At 39.2% G+C, this 20,798-nt stretch overlaps 1 protein-coding gene across 3 annotated transcripts in view; it reads right to left on the bottom strand.

The window, feature by feature from the left end:
* Positions 1–5,398: 5,398 nt before the first annotated feature.
* HAPLN1 (hyaluronan and proteoglycan link protein 1) overlaps positions 5,399–20,798 on the bottom strand; it is a 71,518-nt gene continuing 56,118 nt past the window's right edge. For 2 of the 3 annotated variants that reach the window (XM_045796325.2, XM_045796326.2), the window contains exons 3-5: positions 17,472–17,843; positions 9,230–9,532; positions 5,399–7,227 (exon numbers count right to left, since the gene is read on the bottom strand). In XM_045796325.2, coding sequence (XP_045652281.1) covers positions 6,938–7,227; positions 9,230–9,532; positions 17,472–17,843 — 965 coding nt within the window. In that variant the 3' untranslated portion in view covers positions 5,399–6,937. The remainder of the gene's footprint in view (positions 7,228–9,229; positions 9,533–17,471; positions 17,844–20,798) is intronic. The other variant, XM_045796327.2, reaches the window with a different exon arrangement.

The raw sequence follows: 20,798 nt of genomic DNA, 5'->3' as shown, positions 1-20,798 counted from the left end.
TCTGTGCTCAGCACTGTGGGCAACTCTGTCTTCAGATTATTAGTAGCCCAATATCTTTCATTTGATGAGCGAATTAGTGATAAAATACTAAGGATGCATGCCATGGAATAAGCATGCTTTTGGAAAATGGCAGTATTTCTGTATTTTAATGTGTACTCTTAAGAGTTTTAAAAAGTAGACAGTTGTCTCTGGTACTTGATAAGCTATTTTTATTGAACCATATGTCCTTATTCGGGGCAGGGGTAGATTTCTTTCTCTTCTCTCCTTGATTTCTTTTTTCTCTCTTAATCTTTGTGTCCCTTCCATCCCTGTACCCCCAACCTCTTTTCTCTCTCACTGGCATTGTGTTGGCTTTCTTTCTTTCTTTCTTTCTTTCTTTCTTTCTTTCTTTCTTTCTTTCTTTCTTTCTTTGTCTGAGTGTCCGTGTTTGTAAAGTTCATGGTGGACATAGGTCTTTTTTTCTGAGATAGAACTGGAATCTCAGAAGCCATTGGCTTCAGCATGGAGTTTCTTGTCCCCAAAATGTTCTCCACAGTTATTTTATAGTCCTTGAATATCAGTACTTTAGATAGGATAGAGTTTGGTTTCAGGATAACATATAATGGCTTCAAGTAGTTTTTATAGAAGGAGTAACAATAATAGGTCAGGCAGGCAGAAAAATAGCTTATTAGATACACATTTGCTGACATGATGGAAAAGGAAGTCCAGGAAGTCCTTCACTAGAAGGAAAAGGAAGTCTAATGAATTAAACATTCATATTTGAAGAATATTCTAAGTTCAATAAATTCAAACAAATTTTACTGGTTTAGAATCATTTTTAGTTGTGAGCTATAAATATCAATTGAATCTTATATCAATTGAATGGCTTTGGTTTTTCATCTTAAGTTTGTTTAGGCTGGTGGTTCTCAGGGGCACCTGGTGGCCCAGTCGGTTGGGCATCCACCTCTTGGTTTCAGCTCAGGTTGTGGGATTGAGCCAACGTCTGGCTCCATGCTCAGTGTGGGGTCTGCTTGGGACTCTCTCTCCCCCTCCCGTTGCTCCTCCCCCTGCTTTCTCTCTCTCTCTCTCTCTTAAATAAATAAAGTAATAAATCTTTAACAAAGATAGAAGAAAAAAAGCAGGTGGTCCTCAACCCTGGCTGCATATTAGAATTGGCTGGGTTTGGGAGGGTGGTTTTAAAAATTTCCAAAGTCCATATTGCACCCTTCACCATGATCTGCTAGGGAAAGCTGCAGATCTCAGTATTTTTCTGAAGTTCCCCAGGTGATTGCAATATGCTGAATACAACGGCTTTAACAGATTACTAAATTTTCATGTATATTGAACTTAAAGGTTGGTTTTTAAAAACAATTTTTTTAAATGTCTTTTATTTTTTTATAGATTTTATTATTTGAGAGAAAGAGAGCACAAGCGGGGGGAGAAGCAGAGGGACAAGCAGACTCCCCACTGAATGCAGAGCCTGATGGGGGATTGGATCCCAGGACCCCAGGATCATGACCTGAGCCAAAGGCAGACACTTAACTGGCTGAGCCACTCAGGCGCCCTTAAAAACATTATTTCTATCAGAACAACAGAATTTGCTTCTTAGCCATCTGAAATTTGGCTCTCATCACAGGATTAAGTGTCTTCCCATGGAGTAAGGATAGTCAGTTTGGCAGAACTCAAACACAGGAAGAACCGCAAAGGATTTTATTTATCTTTTCTCTGGGCTCACAGCAATCATTACACGCGAATATGTTTATTTATCAGAATAATAAATGAGTGGTTCTGCAAGCTCCATTTTAGATTCACATGCAAGATTCTCAGCATCTTCAAAGAAGAGCCTTTCAAAGACTCTAAAACCTCAAACTCAGTCGCTTTTTATCTTTTTCTGCTCTCTACATATATATGAGTTTTGGCAGGCAGAATTTTCATTGATCCAAATCAAAAGGAGAAACATTTTAAAATAAACAAATTTTTAAAACCCAGATATTTTAAGCAGGATGAAGAGCTGATGATTGGGCCCCTTCCTTAGGAAGAAAAAGATGGGACTAAAATACTCTTAGAATTCTTTTGCCATCCAAGAATCTTGTATTTGTTGTTAAAGCCAATAGTTTTTCTTTGGTAGGTAACGGGGAATCCGAGCTTTCTCTCCACCAGGGGAGGATTCCCCGAAATAAACTGACCTCAGCCTGTAGTCAGACACCAACTAAATAAAGAGCCGTCTTTCAACAGCTGAAGCCCGTGATGTTGAACAGCCCCAGTGGACAGAGATATGTTGAGAAGGAAAATTGGTTGATTTCAAGAAAGACATGGAATCACCCTCTGGGCTGACCCAAGTTGTTTCAGATGATGAGTGGCTATGGAGGTGACAAACTTTATTGGCTGGAAAGAAATATAGAGAAAATAAATAAGCTTTGTTTGCTTCTTAGTGAAAAAAAAAATATATGTGTAGTGAATTTCCTTCCTACGATTGGGGTGTGTAGCCTGCTGACCATTTCCTAAATATATCATCGACAGAGAAATAAGGACTATAGAGCCGTCTTAAGCGGGGCCTCTCAGTAATTCTAACTAGAGAGCCCAAGAAATCGAGACACAAAAGGAAAGATCCTTTCCTTACACTTCTGTATCAGTGTCTTCTTAGGGCACAGTTATCTCCCTCCTACTACCCCATAATCCTGCACTGTTTTTAGCCTCCTTGCATATCTGGCCATCCTGGACAGAGTCCACTCTACCCAAGAATAGTCTCAGTATTAGGTGTTATCGCTTGGTGGGGAACTAAAAGCATCACATGTGAACAGTTTTAACTTTTTATTTAAGCACTTTGAAATTCCATATGACTCTTTGATACTGGTACCCAGCGGGCTTAGTATTTGGGCAACAGTCATACGTGAAATTTGCTGGCAAAGTGGAAAATGATATCTTTCATCTGTGTTAGAACTTAAGCACTTAATGATTATTTACTTTCATATTTAGTCTTGTACTTTCTTCTCCAAAGTTGTTCGTTGTATTGCATATAAGTACAGGAAAAATTTTAAAGTGTACTTTTCTGTTTGAATGTCAATGACTCAAACTGTTTTGGGTGTTTTTGCATTCAAGTCACTGTACCAGCTATAGACTCTTGTACCCAAGAAGCAATTTCTATATGCCAGCAATCTCCAGAAAGTATTCTCCATGTTGAAAATTCAGGGAAGGTATATTCCTTGTTATTGGGGTATGAGGACTTCACTATGAAAATAAGGATCTTTCTTTTAATTCAGTGCTAATGACTGAAGTCATACAGCATGTTAAGCCTATTACTTTAATTAACAACACCACAGATTTCTGGAATTGCTAACCTGGTGAGCAAAATAAATGAAGATTTGAATCCTGTAAAAAGGGGGAAAAAGATTTTGGGATATACTATTACTGATAACAGCAATTACCATAGATACGTACTTTTCTCCCCCTTAACTTTACAAAAGTAATAGGAAATGGAAATTTTGTTATGTTGTTTACAATTTAAACTGAAATGTATCAAAACAAGGATGGGTTAAATATCTTTTCTTGAAATAATGTATTTATAGAGATTGACCAAAGATTAATAGCTAAGATTCTACAACTCAGACGAATCAAAAGATACTGTGGTAACACAAAATTGACTTTTAATGTTTGTTTAGCAGTTCATTGTATCTTACAGAAAATGAAAACACTTTTTTTTTTTTTGGCAATACAGATTGGTTCTTCTCAGATTTGTGCTCAGTAGGTATTAAATGCCTTTAAATACTGGTTTTTCTTTTAATCAGGCGGTTTAATGACTTTTGAATTTCATTTCTTTTGTTGTACATCATTGCTGATCTGGCAGTAGCGAGCTACGATAGAGTTCACTTCTCAACAAAACTCCGTCAGTTATCCATTGATCGCTCTTGATGCATTCCCTGTTGAAAACGGATAGGTAATTCTTTTACTCCTCCCCTCCTTGGTGGTCAGCTACTCCATGGGACCACTGTATTCTTTGGAGCGCTGAAATCAAGAAACCCAGTATGGCTGCCAGCAACCAAATTGGAATCTCCTTTGAGTCTACTTCTAACTGCCAAAATAATAAGCGACTATATTATTGCATAAAATAAAGCTTAAACAGGTACCGGCCCCCTTTCTATGACAGAAGGTTTAAATTTACAAATACCATATTTGACTAAAAATTACCGTGATAAAATATGGCAGCAGTCATTTAAAGATGGTTTCCAGTGTTAATATGATTCACTTTCATTCCTAGTCCTTCTTTCCATGTGAATCATTTCTTTTTGTTGGTGTTCTCAAATGTTGGTGTCTCAGTGAAATTTGCAGGTCAGCTTTGGGGTTCCTTACATGGGCCACAGTTGTTAATTATGGACAAAATGTCAAAACAAGATTTCCTAACCCAGACTCCCACCTCATCTCTGATACTCTTGGAACCCAAGTCTGAGGAATAAAGTCTGAATTCGCCAGTGCTGCACTGACTTTCTTTTAGGAATTGTATGTGTTAGGATAGATTTTTTTTTTTTTTTTTAGGAATCCTCAGTCAGATATCTTGGGGAATGAAGTAGGAAAATAGACATTGATGGAAAAACTGTAAAATAAGAACATTAAAAAACCCTTACTCAGGTAGGAGTCCACAGGGATAAGGGGATTCTGATCCTTTGGGGCAAGTCAGGAGATAAAAATTCTGCCCAGCAGTATTCATTCTGTTAAGATTTTTTTTTACATAAGCATGGAAAAATGGTGTGCAATCAGTATAGATTTTAATTAGGTAACAGTCACTCCAGAGATTTTGAACAGCACCAATTCCAATACTAGTAAGTATTCAAAAGTTAAGAAACGCTACTATGCTTAATATTATAAAGGTAGAGTTCTGCAGCAATAACTGAAAATTACATGTCTGCTTCAATAGAAATGTGTTTCCACTTGCATTTCCGATAAAATTCTTGTAATGTGGGTTATAATCATTCAGGAATGGGCTCCCTCCAATATGCTAACCCCCATGTTTGAGGTGTTAAAGTTGCTATTTTGGAAATAGTCCCCTCTTTAAAAAATGTATTTCTCTTATCCTAGACCATTCAGGTATTTTTAATTTAGAAGTTTCAGTTCTAGTGTATCAGCAGTGTTTGAGGTAACCTTTACCATCTCTTTGGATTTATATTTTTGTACAATTTGCATATCCAACCTAATGTAAAAATGTACATGCATACATTGTCCTCTTTTAATATTAAAGCATCTGAAATTTCCCAGAAATGCTTCGATAAAAGAAATGATCTTTTATTTACAGTATTTTCTCTAGATAATGTATGGATATAATTATGGTTTCGTGGACTTCCAATTGTTCTATACCTTCCACACATGTAACTCTCTATAGAGTAATTTATTAGAATTATTACAGAGCTTTCAATGCAACCACAATCAATTCAGGAAACAGATTTATTTACTCATGTTCATGGGAGGAAAATCTACATAAAAACATTCATGAAAGCATACCAGCTATGTCATACTTGGATTGTTATACTAAATCCCATTTATTAGAACTCATTGTGAAACAATGGGAAACCATGAAATGTAATTTGAATACAAATATTGGTCCCTGCGGGATCTCAACAGTCATAAAAATATAGGAAAACAGAGCTTTATTTAATATTGGAGCTGCTAATGTCCAAAGTTGTTTTTCTGAAGCTGGTCTTACCCTCTCATTTTAAAGCCCCGAAGATTTTAGTGTCAACTCTCTGATGGGAGCTTCTGCGTTTCATTTCAGCCTAATGATGACCAGCAAGGAAAGTGACATCATTGACCACGTTTTCTATATGGAGGAAGGTCAGGAACGCCTTTGTTCACTAGTTTCCCCCCACACAGGCACCAGTTGGGCTTTCTAGGATATATACAAAGACAAATAATGGGAATTTTGAAAGTTGGGTCTGTATTTGTTGGTTAGGCAAGTGTACAGGTATTCATTCCTTTTGTGATTTAAATTGTTTTCATGTAAGGTAAATAAGAAGGAAATATTAAATAGTTTAAAGTTATTTTTATAGGACAATATATTTCATAGGCTAACATAAAATCAAGCTGCTAAATTTTACAGTTTTTCTGTCCAGCAGTTTATCTCTAGAACTGCCCTGAGTAGGTGCTGATGCTGCTTAGCAGACCGCCCTTAGAATTTAAATAGCACTCAGTAAAGCTGCTCACACATGGAGCGATTCTTCTCAGGCGTGTGTCATTTCAATGAAAAGAAGGTAGGAGTCTCTGATTGGTTAAATATTATCTGCTTATTTATGTTTCATACTTCATAGAAATGGGGTTATTAAGGAGTTTCAACTGTGCTTTTACTAGGCATTGGAGTCCATACGAATTTTTTTTTTTTTTTTTTTGGTCAAAAAGGCAGGATTTTAAAGACTAACACATTGTGTTTATCGGAGACTTGAAATAATATCTTTTAGAAAAGTGTAGATGGTTCCCTTGTGAAACTGAGTTTTGTGCCACCTCTCGGAATCTCAGTTTATGCGAAGAAGCCTGTATGTCCAATCTGTTGCTCTAATTTGCATATCGTAGTGCATTTCAAAATGGTACAAATGTGTAAAATTTGTGCTTGTGGAAGCTGCTCTGAGTAGCTGTCCTTTCCTACAGTTGATCCCAGCCATCCTCAAGCTCTGTCTGCCGCGGGCGTGAACGGATACTTCACTGCCATGATGTAGCCTAACCGGTCGGCTCTACAGCCTCCTTACCTAGCGCTTCCTTTAAAATTATATTAATTTATAATATATATTGAATGATAGCTTTACAAAAACAAATGAATGAATTGGCCTTTATGAAAATGACTCTTTCCAGTAAGTAAAAAAGGGTTATCACAGTTTTGGTAACTTGCATGAGTTCATATTGAAAAAAACAAAACAAACAACAACAACAACCTTTCACGTGTTCTTAATGACTTTAAAACTGGTGTGCTCTAGGGGCACGCTCAGTTGTATGCTCTGAAGCAGTAGACACCATACAGCTTATGCTTTTTGTCTGGGAAGCCCGCGAAGCGCACGGCAGCCTCGGTAGGACTGCAGCGCCTTCTCGGCCTGGAGATGGGGTAGCGGACGCTGCCATCGGCCAGCCAGCCCGCATCGCAGCGGTCGTATCCCAGAAGTTTCCAGGCGGCGAATATCTGGCCCACTTTCGCGATCTGAGCACCATCATTGAGACAAGCCTGCACCGCTTCGTCGTAGGTCAGCTTGGTGGGGTGAATCAGGTAGTAAAACCGGCCTGCGGGGAGAAGGAGAGAGAGTCAAGGCGCCCCGTCTGCAGCCCAGCCGCCCGAGAGGGTGGGAGCCCAAACGGAAGGGTTTCTCAGCGAAGGGGGAGATAGCGCAATGTCTGTGAAGGTTTGGGAACACAGGGTTGTCGGTGAAACGTAGCGCCCCCCCCCCCACCCCGGTCATTCTCCGCTAAATTAGTTTTTTCCTTGCCCCTTAATATGTGTTCAGACGTGCCCTTTTATAGCTTTGAAACTGAGAAGGGAAATGACAGATGCGGTTTCTGTTGGCTAATTAGTGACTAAAAGGGCCCTTCTGTAGCACCAGGGAGGACAGAAGTCCATGTTAAAAGCAAGAGCTATTTAAATTCTAGCTGTAGCAAGACTCAACCCTAGCACAAGTTTCTGGAGAGGCAAAATTTGAATGTGAAAAGATCAAAAAAATTCCTGACATAAAAGTCCATTTAAAAAAAATCAAAAGCCCTCAAGTCCTTTTCATTACAGGTATCAATAAGCCATTATTCTGATTCAAAGACTACAGTATGAAAATGCAAAAAATACAGGAAGTCACTTGCCTTAAATAATGCGGACTCAGAATGTGAACCCAGTCTGTTCAGTTACTAGCAAAGAGGATGAATTTATTTATTCAGTGGGAGCCCTGACACCTAACCATTTCTTGATTGCACAAGAAAAAGCGAATTAGTCTTAACCACTCCTTGAATAAAGTTAATTACTGAAATACCTCCAATGTATATTAAGTATGCATACAATGTTTAAAGAATGACATTAACTGGCTGAAGTGCTAACCAAAGATTTCTTTTCCCTGACTTTGAGTCTCAGGTGGAATACAATCAGACTCTTACCTGAGTACACATTGTAATGGGATGTCTCCTTGCCCTCCACTATATAGAGATTACTAAGTACAAATTAATGCTTGCCAATTCTTTCTGGCAAGACTAAGACAACGTGATCTGGAGGAAAGGTAGAGGCCACTGGAACATGAGTTAGAAGGTTGGCTCTATCATCCATACCAGAGGTCCGCAAACTACAGCGCAGGGGTCACCGGAAGTTTTGTTAAAACACGGCCATAGCCATCCATTTAATACTGTCTGCGGCTGTTTGACATTTAACGTACAAAGCTACATCGAGTAGTTGCAACAGAGACCACATGGCCCACAAAGCCAAAAGCATTTATCATCTGGCCCTTTACAGAAAGATGGTTCATCCCTGATCCCTTGCTACTTTTCCCAAAGCATGTCACCAGGGAACTAAAATATAAAACGATGGGGCCAGGCGTGTGACCTGTGCAATTACACAGGGCCCCACGTTTGTTGAATGTATTGCTGTCACCATCGTAAAATTTGTAATTTTTGAACAAGGAACCCACATTTTCATTCTTCACTGGGCCCCACAAATTGCGTAGCTGGTTCTGGATGAGGCAAGACAGGGTTGGGAGCTACACTGAAGGCAACAGATAAGTCAACAACACCGAGGCAACCTGGATCTCTCTTCTTCTGCTTTCATCTTCGGTGTTATTGCTACTTATTTATTTATTTGCAAAGTTCTCTTTACTCAGCTCTCTTCATTGTGAGTTTTGCTGATCAACTATGAACATAATTGACTTTGTGATTCGGAGAAGGACAGCGTGACAGGGAGGCTACTCTCACTTCCATGAAGAGCTCTCTGTCCCAGGGCACGCATCTCCATCACACACAGTGGCAGCAGCACCCCACAGTGACAAACAGACCCCACAGGCTATCTCAATTTAAACTATTTTATAACTACAATCGAATGCAATAAGACCTAGGAATAGTGGAAATACGCATTTTTGCTCACATAGATATTTTAAAAAATTATGACGTTAAAGAACTTTGCATCTTTTCCAACTAAGGCCAGTACATCAAAGCCACGTTCCTTTCTTTTTTAAGTAGGTAAGGTTAAAAATGGAGTGTGGGGTTATAGTATGTATTGGTCCCCAGGACAGGAAAGAAGGCAGTACAGTTAATAGCTTACCATTGAAGTTAGATGTAAAACAGAAAACATCATATCTGCTTTTTTCTTTATCCCAAAACCCGTAGTTCCTGACACCGGGCACCGTGTTCTGGCCTCCGCAAGGCTCTCTGGGCTTTGTGATGGGATACTGCACAGACCCGTCATTGAGCCAGCCGGCATTGCACCAGTCCAGCCCGCTCCGCCAGGCATCGTACAGCTGGTCGAAGGAGGCAATCACAGCATCCTGGTCCAGACAAGCCTGCTGTGCCTCGTGGAAATTGAGATTGTAGCGCCCGAGTCTTGGAAAGTAAGGGAATACCACACCTGCCCAAAGGAGAGACCAAGGGATTAGTGGTACAGAAAGTAACAGCTCTGAGCAAATTCACTTGACTGGTGAAAACGCATTAGAATCTCCATCAGATGAAGTTGCAGTTTTTGGTCGACTCGCAATGGTTTCTCGTGGCCCCTTTCCCCTACAAATAGCCTCTCGGCTCTAAGCATCTCACAGTGAGCTCTGTGGTTTGATAACTTCCGTGATTTACCCTTTCGCTAAAAGTTCAATTCAAGCCTTAAAATTCTCCTTTACTGGAATGATTCATCCACAGGCTATATTTTTCAAATAGCCTCCTCGAGAATTTACCTCTGCTACTTCTGTTAATAATCTTAAAATGGATTATTACTCAGTCCTTTTCAGCGAGGGAAAAGTCAATATTGAATACTAATAGTGGTGGAGGATATAGAAATAATGCTTAGAGAGAAGGAATTTATGAAAATTCTCCATGTTTTTTCTTAGTAGTTCTTCTTAGATAATTAGTAATTAGCTTAGGATAGCCTTTTATTTTTTATTTATTTTTTTAAAAGGTTTTATTTATTTATTTAGAGAGAGAGCACCCACGGGGGGAGGGGGGCAAAAGGAGAGGGAGAGAGAGAATCTCAAGTGGACTTCATGCACAGAGCAGACTCAGGACTCTTGAGATCATGACCTGAGCTGAAATCAAGAGTTGGACGGTTAGCCAACTAAGCCACCTACATACCCCACTTAGTATAGACTTTTAAATGTATAAACAAACACGGTAACAAATGATTCAAATGTAGATACATACTTTCTTTTACATACGCTCCTAAAAACTTACTTATCTAAGTAATTTTCACGTAGGAAGTTTCTTACTTGCAGAAACTCTCAAGTGAGTTTATTTATCTAACAAAAACCTAATTAAGCAGCCTTCGTTCATATTAATAAGCCAGTTCTTTACAGTGGGGCAACCCTCACTCCATACTCCATTAAGGGTACCCTGGTTCTGTTACCTATTTCAACTTTTAAGTGTAGCCCTTGATCTTATTTTTTTCTGTCCTTGAACAGCACAACTAAAATGAGAGCTTTCACTTAAAAATAATTCTTCAGCTTCCACAGTCATGTGTTGCAAATTGAAATGAGCTTTTAAAAACATTTTTATTACAAATAGAAGGGGAAAAAAAAGCTTCCCAAAACTTGTCCTATACAAAGTGGATACAGAATAAACATTGGTCGAGTTAATGCCAAGGCATTAAGTTAAATATTTGAGTGGGCAAAAACCCTTAACAAATGTGAACAGTGTGACTTGGCACTTGACTTTGCTTGGGAAGATGTAACGGCTTCCCCAAAGTGTTCTTTTTGGTCAAATAGTCACTGGAGGTGATCGAGCCATCTCCCGACTTCCTGTGCATTTTCTTTAAACGATAAGAATTACAGCATCAGAAAACAAAGTTGTATCATTTGCTGGACTTTCAGAGGACCACTCCATCAACATGTCTCCCCATAAAAGACAATCAGTTCAGAGTGGTTATTCAAGGTTTTGCCTTGGATTTTTTAATTATAATTAGAAATAATTAATACTTTAGCTTGTGGAATATAAAAAATTGTCCCACTGACACAGTAATTTGGTGGGTTATATCACAAGTGCTGTTTTATGAGACCGCAGACCCTATTCAAGATGAATGTACAATTCACTAATCGTGTAACCAGGACACAGGAAGTGTTTTCTTTTATAAATTGTCCTGGAAGACTCTACAAGAAGCAATTTCAATAGCCTAAATCAAGTCGTGTCTACCCAAGGCCTCTGCAGGACACGTTTGTCCCTCTAGGGCGGTCCAGCTGGCACTGTTCCCTAGAGGCAGAGATCCAGGAAGGTTTCCCGATCTCATCCTGCCTTCTCAGGTTCTTGGCTGAGGGATCTGTGAGCTGAATCAGAGCCAAAAGGAAGGAGGAAAAGCCTCTCTCAGTTGCCACTGCCCCCTGCAGTGATGGGGGTGGAGGGGAGCCTGAGATGGTTCTATCTAAGAAGAGCTATTTCCAGGCATCCAGCTAAGAACCCAGTTAGCGCTGGGAAGGAACTGCTGTAGCTCTCCCTGTCCCCTCATGCCTTTCATCCTCTTTCCACAGAACGCCAGCAATGCCAATGAAAAGAAAATTGTTTAATTTATCCAAGTGAGATTTCCTTGACAGCTAGACCCCAAGTGAGAGAAAAATCTCAAAGCGTTTCAGTCGGGAGAGAGAAACCATTTGGGTTGGATTCCGTTTCCCAAATGTCTCAAGAAGGGAACAGTGGATAATGGAGGATATTTTAATTACAATGATTTTCAAGACCTAGGCAAGCTTTCTGGTTTAAATTCACCGTGGCGGTATTTGGTAGACTCTCATGGGCATTAGGAAAAAATGTTCTTGAGTAGTTCTTGATTAACCATCGAATGTTACTGAACCATGACTGGTTCAGTTCCAAATTCAGTGTAATGTATTTTTATTTAAGTTCCTCTCAAATTTAACATAACTTCGTGCAAACATTGCTTAAAGTCATAGTGAAACCCAATATTGAAACTTCATTATTTTTCAGTTGTAGGAATAATTGGTCCACTTATCATTATGTTAATTCAAAACATTTACTTGAATTTTAATGAATGCTTGATGATTATGGAAAGAATACATTCCAAGTAAATCAAGGTCAATTTCTGTGTCCCAGCCAGTGTTGTAAAAGTTTCACTGCACTGTGCACATTTGGTGCACACGTTTCAATAATCAGATGTTCTTACAAGCAGGGGCATTTCTGGAACTGCATGTTTGTTAGTATTTTATTTATTTACTTATTTTACTTCCAGCGAGTTAAGATTTCAACATCTAAGACTATAATTGCAGAAACCTGTCTCTGTGGGAAAATGTGCACTTCCTGCAGCTGAATTATGGAACGAATGGTTATTGCTTTCATCCAGCATTACAAAAATACAAGTTAAACTTCCATCGGTGAAAACGAAGGGCGTGTGATTGTTTTCCAAGTATGATTATTTTATACTCATATGTCAAAATGTAATCAAAAGTTGTTTCTTTTCCCATGAAGGGCTGGTATGCATCACAACAGAGGAAATTAATAAGGATGATCTATTGCATGGAAAAGAGTGTGAGTAGGTTAGTCAGTAGAAATATGTTTCAAAAACACATTTTTTTAATAGTTAATTGCACAGTCCAATTCATCCTAGTTGTTGGCAATTATCTATTTGTTAGACATCTAAAAGATGTATGAACATCATACCATTGCCCATATGAAAGCTAACGTAAATTTCAGTAACTTTAGTCATAGAAAGACAGAAACCATGGAGTATAACTTTACCTTCCTCAGTGCCCCTTCTAGTGCCTATCAGTGCTATACACATCTGAAATTATTTTTCTGTTTTTATGAGTTCTCAGACTATATTTTTGTGTATCTGGCCCCATTTTCACCAATAGAAAACCAGTACACTGGGAGATTGGAAGAAGGAGTATCACGTTTTTCCTATCTTTATTTGTTCATTGTTGAGATGAATTCCGTAGACCAAGCTACTCATTAATTTCCAGTGACCTGAATCTCTTCGTTATAGTCTCATAAGGCTAGTTTTGTTGGGTGCTATTTCTAGTTGGGTGCTATTTCTAGTGTGGGTAATTGGTAGTAATCAGAGGGCATTACCTATCTAAGATTCTGTATGAAAAAAATTGTTGCCACAGCTAACTCCAACTCACATGGAGTTCAGTCTTTCAAAAAAGCTTACTTTTTTTTTTTTTCAGTATGATTCAAAAAAACAGTTCTTAAGTCACAGCTAAGAGCAAAGCAGTGTGGGGGCGCCTGGGTGGCACAGCGGTTAAGCGTCTGCCTTCAGCTCAGGGCGTGATCCCGGCGTTATGGGATCGAGCCCCACATCAGGCTCTTCTGCTATGAGCCTGCTTCTTCCTCTCCCACTCCCCCTGCTTGTGTTCCCTTTCTCGCTGGCTGTCTCTATCTCTGTCGAATAAATAAATAAAATCTTTAAAAAAAAAAAAAAAGAGCAAAGCAGTGTGCTGGGTGCTCTAGAATATTGGTTCGGGTTGTGGCCTGTTCCTTCAAAGGGCCCATAATTTGATATGCAGAAAATATATATATATATATATATATTTGAATCCAAGGCAGCATTAAATCTGGTACTATAAATACAAACCATATAATTTGGATATCTTAAAGAAGAATGATTTTTTTCTAATTGGAAAAATTCTTTGGAGAACATAGCATTCAGTATGTATTAAAGGACCAATATAATTTAAAACATTGTACAAGTACAGTTGAAAAAGCATCATCACGACATTTAAAATGATATGCTTCCCTGGCCTTGTTTCTGCACACTAGAAGATTGACAGGGAGCTTGAGGAAATTTGCCTGATGGTTACATGTAAGAATGTAACTGATAATGAAAAAAAGTCAAAAACTGGGTTGGAGCTAATAAGGGATAACCACAAAGTCTCTTTTGCCACATAGCCCTTAAACTCTTAGGTGTGTAATCACTGCCCCTTGCTTATCTGTCCCAGACCATGTGGAAATTATCAAGTCACTTTCAATGGCTATCCTCAGGTTAGCAACCAAGCTTCTTTAAATTTTATTCTACAGTAACGATCTTAAATATTTTTTGTACTTTCGTTTTAAAATATGAGTCCTTGTCTCTTATTGCAGCATATGTAGATAAAATAATATGCTATCTGAGTTTTTCTTGAAAATTATTCAGTGCAAGTGGGATTATATAAAGCAAGATAAAATGAGGTGTCTTTATCATGGTAAGTTTTGAAGCTAGGCCATGGTGTACAGGGATTCAGTATAGCAGTCTTTCTATTTTTCCAGATGTTTGAAATTGGCTATGATTAAAATTTTTTATCTTCTCCTATTGCCAAGCTGAGAGCCTTACACCAGTCCACGCGGATGCGAACTGTCAGTGGCGTCTGTGGCTCACGTTTTTCCCTTTGAGGAGTTTCTCTCTCATACTCATAGGCGTGATGTCCTCTCCCTTGCCATTTCACACTCTCTACCTCCGGAAGGACCAGCTCACCTTCTGTGGCCCAGATCAAGTGTCCTTCCCTGGCAGTACTTTCCGCGGCCGCTCTGCGACAGCACATTTTGCTGTGTGTTTGGAAGTTTAAACCCATTGTATTCACATTTAATCGCTTTACACTACTTACTGAACACTGGCTTGGTTCTGGGTGCCTGACTGCCCTCCAGTAGTATGTAGTTAAGGGGTGCAGAAGGCAAGTTGGCAAACACTTACAGAACAAGTGTGAGGACAGCTCTCACGGAAATCTCCGTAAGGTGCCGTGAGGGCATCACAGCCGCGGAGCGGAGAGGAAAGCACAGGGTGGAACTCAGATCTTCCTCTTTGAAGATGTGTATTTTCTTCGGTGGTTCAGAAATGGATTCGTGTGTGTAACGCTACATGTTGAAGTGTTCGCTGTCTCAAGGCAGGTGCTCTGGTTCATGACTGCGTCTACCCTTTCCGCAGCACACCAGAAAGACGGAGAACTACCACCTGCAGGAGGGGGACTGAACAGCTACCATGCGTACACCCATTAATGCAGTGTGGCCAAAAGACGGTCTGTAGCTTATCGCCCACTTGGGGCCTTAAAGAATCCTCCGCAGCCGAAAGCTGCCAAAGACCGCTGCCCCTGTGAGGTCTCTGGCTTCTCTCCAGCGGGGAGGTTCTCCTTCCTGGGAACCCCCGGATCACAGTGGATAAAAGCATAGGCTTCTTCCAATGTTCTTGGTGGCAAATTCCAGTTGCAGCTCTTACTACTGGCCTCATACCCTTAAAGAAGGAGTTCTCCCTAAGTCTCGTCTGTCAGGGGGGCTCACCGAAAGTGAGCGAAACACGGCGCACGTGATTACAGCAACCTCTCTGTACCCACTTACGTTATAACCAAATTCTGCCTTATTTCCGCTATTGATTTATTGTATTTGAAGTGTAGCTGACCTACAATGTAATAATTTCTGTCTTCTTTCAAAATACTTACTTTTGAAAGTATATTAGAATCTTTAATAGCCTGTCAGGCTATTGAATGAAAAGAACCAAGATCTGGAAATCTTCACATCTCCTGGCACTGAAACAGCACTTATAAAAATATTTATCAGTTAAATTGGTTTCTTGGACACACTTACTCGGCTCATATGCTAATGGGTTATATGGTAGGGAAGTGTTCCAATAGCATGGAAAACGTGGTGAACTGGGATGGTGAAGGGCCTAGGCAGGAAAAATTACTCTTTTTACAGTTCCTCTTCAACACCTCTAATATGTCTTGTATAGTCTCAGTTTGACCTTGGAGCCCATCATCCTCTTACACATGGTCAATCTCCTTTTTAAACAAAGGTATCGCAGGCTGAGTGCTCAAAGCTATTCGCAAGCGGGTATCCAGGTGGAATATGGAAGAATCTTATATTCATTGTATTTATTTTTATGGTTTCCTTCTATTTCTGGCAAGTTCTACAGCTTTCTATTCACTTAAAATTTCATTTTAAAATATATGTAGGGAGACAATAAATTTAGCAGGTCAATTAGTTAGGTTTAGGAAATACATGGTAAATCAACAGAAATTTAGAAGAAAAAGAAACTGAACAGGTATTATAGTTCAACCTGTTATTCACAGATGAGGAAGCCAGGTACAAGGATTAAATAACTTGCCCCAGTGACAAAACTCATACTGGTAGAGTTGGGACTAACCTAAAAGTCTTGGTTGGTACTACTAGCTTGAGGGTCTGTCCACTGCCTGCTGCCCCTTCGATAAAGAAAATCAGCTGTCATTAATATTTGATGATTAACTGTTTACTCTAAGCCAGTCACTTCCTTCATCTCAAATAATGCCAATGATTATAGATATTTATGTGACTCAATAAAAACAAAGTACAAGGTGATATGTAATCAGGAGCAAGGAACTAAGAGAGACAACAGAAAAAAGGATAAACAAGAGAAGGTCATAAAAATGTACTTTATGACATCATGCAATTTATTAGATACGTACAGCTGATAAATCTCCATACGTGTGATGGGATTCTGTGGGCTTCAGAAGGTCAACTCTTCAGTGATATGCTAGTGGACAAAACGGATTCTTTTCCAAGGGCAAAAATCTGTCCTAGGATATGAAAGGAGCTTCTAGCAAACACACACCTATAGTTTATGTGCATAAGGAAGGAAAATAGTCTAGCAATGCAGCCAAAAATTCATCCTTCAGTGTAAAGAAACACTGAAATTCATAAATATAAGATGTTTCGAGATGCATGAGAAACAGAGAAGAGTTTCCCTACTGGTGGGGCATACAGAGGGTGGCCTTTGGCAGCGGGGACACTTTTTTATTGATGTATGGGCATTCTCTATATTTTGATTTTTGAACTTACTGAGTAGATTACATATTCCAGAAAAAAAATTCCCCTAGAATGCCTATATTGTTTGGTATTGGTGTCTAAAAGACTCTGGACCATTAAAAAAAGTTTACTTCTCTACTTACTTATTTAAATAAACCTGGAGGGCACTTTTTTGTTAAGATTTCACAGTTATTTTATAGAATATAATTACATGTATTTTAGTTAGCAGATGTCCTTCACAAAAGTTGCCATTATTTTGAAACTGAGATAATTTTAGAAGCATAATAAAAATGCATCCAATCTGAATTTCTCAATAACCGTGTCATAAGATTTAAATTTTGAATAGCATAAGGCAGTTTTCAAATATTATTAATTCAATTCCACTGCACGTTTCTCCTACTTGCAAATAGCTTCCATTTTGTGTGTAACCATTGTGTGTACATTTCAACTATGAAAGCTGGACTCACCGACAGACTGCAAAATACGAAAGAAAAGAAACTTGCTATGCATGGACATTTGATTTCTCACATTATTACTATGGTAACCACTAGACATTACTCATCATGAAAAATGATTAATTATCATTGCCAAGTTGAAAATGATTTAGAGATACCTACCTTGTAAATCTAATGTTACTATAGCAGTATCGTCTTCCAATCCTTCAATCACCTCACACTTGTATTTCCCATAATCATCCAGGGTGAGGTCCGCGATCACCAGAGAAGCATCATTATCACTGCCTCCCTTCAGAAACACTCTACCCTGGTAGTCTCCGTAGGCTTTCCTGTGATATCCCATGGAAACAAAAACGTCCACTTCCTTGAGGTAATCTGAAGTTAGCTTGGTCCACTTAATTCGGATCTTGTGGGTTCCTGAGCCAAATGCTGTAGGATCTCGATAAAATTTACATGGCAGTGTCACATTGCCACCTCTATATGAGACCACCCTGGCTTGTTCTGCTTCCACGAGTAGACGGGGGCCATTTTCTGCTATAATTAAAAAAAGAAGAAGAAGAAGAAGAAGAAGAAGAAGAAGAAGAAAAAGAAGAAGAAAAAGAAGAAGAAAAAGAAGAAGAAAAAGAAGAAGAAGAAGAACCATTAATACACTTTTAGCCTTTTTTAAAAAAAAAAAAAACATGAAATATGCTACCCATACAGGGTATCTGACAAACAGTAGGATTGCGTGATAAGCTTCTCTGCATTCTTGAAGAGTAATATTTTTTGAGCCACATAGAAAGGTACCTTTCATACCTGGACGGCACCTACAAGGTAGTCATGTCTTTTAAACCACTGAAAAAGAGAAGGATGTTAATTACAATAATTGAAAATTTCTGAACATAAAACTCCACAGTCATCGAAGTTTGATAATTTAATAACAAATTCTATTTTTTCCTACCCTTACATATCAAAAATGCAGAAACAAGACCAAGCGAAGCGACAAAGTTTTATGCTGAATTTCATCAATACAAACCAAAAAATTTCAAGGTAGGCAAATTTATCTTCCCACCTGCGCTATCTAATACCATACATCTCTTTTAATTACAGCAAAATTATAAAGCAAAATGATCAATTTTCATTATATTATTCTGGCCAAAGGACTTAGACTATTCTCACATTTGTGGTTTCTATTCAAATATACACTTGTGAGATGCCATTCTGGAGCATTTCAAGCAGTATGTATGCATTTTATTTTCACACAAAGACTAGACATCAGAAAAGTTATTTTTAGCCAATGCTTAAAACGCGCGCGCGCACACACACACACACACACACACACACACACACACAACTCCAGGTTTTGAAGTATATTCTTCAAAACTTAATTGCTGAAAGTATATCCAAAGTTATATTTATTTCCTGATTAACCAAATAATTATTTGTTTCTTTGTTCCCTTAAATCTCCTTCTACCCCTTGTCTTGGCTTTCTGCCACATCTTGTTTTATGGTATATCTTCTCGCTCCCACCTTTCTTTTCCTTGCCCTTTGGTTTCCCTCTACCCTCCTCCAAGGAGATAGCCTTCCCGAGAGCACCGTAATAGTCCAAGCCTGCCAAGTCAGCGGGGCTGCCGTTCTCCAGGGAGCCAGCTGTGCTTTTCACATCTTGGTTTTCTCTGGGGTTTCCCCCAGTTAGCTTACAGTGCTTTTGACCTTGACAAGGTCTCTTGAGGACGTGCAAGATTTGAAAATGAGAAAGCAATTTAAAAACTCCTGGGCCCAGACACACCTTCTCATCTGCACACAGCCTTCGAAGCTTGCCGAAACTGCCTTTCGTGCAGCTCTGCAGCCCTTCCTGCCCGAGGCAGGTGGGTACTGAGTACATCTTGGCCGCGACTCCTTTAGGATACACAGGTCAGGAAGAAGACCCACTCACCTCCAGACAAATCCCATAACTTACTTATTTAATGGCGTACACAGGATTCAGATTCTAAAATAAAAAGTGTCCAAAAACAGACACAGTGGTTATATTTTTAACATAGAGCTATCAGAATGAGTATTTTTAAATGGCCATATTTCATTTACAAGTCAGCCCCAATCTTCAGAAACTGGAAAGTTTAACAAAGCCATTAATGCCCCGTCTTGGAATAGATCATAAAATAAGAGGATAATGGCTTAATTAAAATGAATCATAAATCCAGCTCATTAAGCATTTCCTTTAGATTTTATTCTTTATCTTTTTATTTAGGATCATAGAATCGTAAGGGATGAAAGGTAAATCTCTCCAACTCGACCCTACCTGTGATCTTCCCCCTCCGATTTCCCTAATAACTACATCCACGTGTCCTCTCTCCGGGAGGAGGAAAGTGCTGTCAACCGCTCAGCAATGCCTGAAGGTTGTAGGGAACGTGTCCTACCAGGTACCTGGAAGGTCACTTGGGAGCTGGGTTTCTCCGGCTGCAGCTTGAGCTGAGACCTGACACAGAGCTACAGGAGGTTGCAGTTCCATGATTCCTGCAAGATCTTTAAAGTCAAAACTACTGTCCAAATCCACAGGGGTGAGGGGTATTATAATAGGAACAAGGGTTGCAATGGGATGCCTTATTATAAGCTCGCCTCCTCAATTTACTAGCTCTGTAGCCTTGAGCAAGTTCTCGAAGTTCTCTAAGCTCTAATTCCTTTATATGTGCGTCCGGGGTAGCAACATCTATCATATGTAGCTGACCCAATAGATACGTAGCGCTCTTAGACTCGTGTCCGATCAAAAGTAAGAGTGCGCTCACTGCTAACTGTTGCTGCGGCACACATCTTCCAGTTTTTCTCAAATACGATACTGCCTGATACTGAGCATAATTTTGGCATACATTAACCTTCCATTTACTTACAAAGCTTTGAACCATGTGGGGTGAAAATACGTAAAATGCCACCTGGGTTCTAAAGGAGACGTAGAAATTATTCTGTGGTTTCACATAATCATAGCATGTTCCAAAATGAATACAAGGTCTGAGTGTTTCGTAAATTAAAGAGTTAAAGCAAAGATCAGAACTCTTGTACAAGGGACTGAGACTTCTAATTTTTTTCTGTGGTTAACAGTACATCATCTTGTAGTATTTTAGAAGGATAGGCTTCTGATTTTTTTAGGTACTATTTGCTTATAATCCAACATGGTGAGTAGATGGTGACTTGCATAATATTGAGAAGAGAGCAGATACCAAAAATCCACTGATTTCCCACAAATTAATTTCCTAACAGTCCTGCCGGAATGTATAAAATTCTACCATTCTTATTTTTGGAGGGGGAGCCTGCGGTGTGGAGGTCATCGATGGCAGAAGTCCGTGGCTGAAAGCCTAAGAGCACTGTGTAACGTGTAGCACATCGGTGACTGAGGGCCATCCATGTTCATTAATCTACACCACCGGCACAGCGTTGAGAACCATGTTTTTTGTTAGTTTGCTTATTTTTAGAAGATCGACACTGCAGATTATACAGCACTGAGCATTTTGGCGAGAG

Source organism: Ursus americanus, chromosome 5 (genome assembly GCF_024610735.1).
Source record: "Ursus americanus isolate L20-20 chromosome 5, mUrsAme1.1.p, whole genome shotgun sequence".
Taxonomy (NCBI): domain Eukaryota; kingdom Metazoa; phylum Chordata; class Mammalia; order Carnivora; family Ursidae; genus Ursus; species Ursus americanus.
Note: the sequence above shows the minus strand (reverse complement) of the source record. Positions and strands in the feature narration are given on the sequence as shown.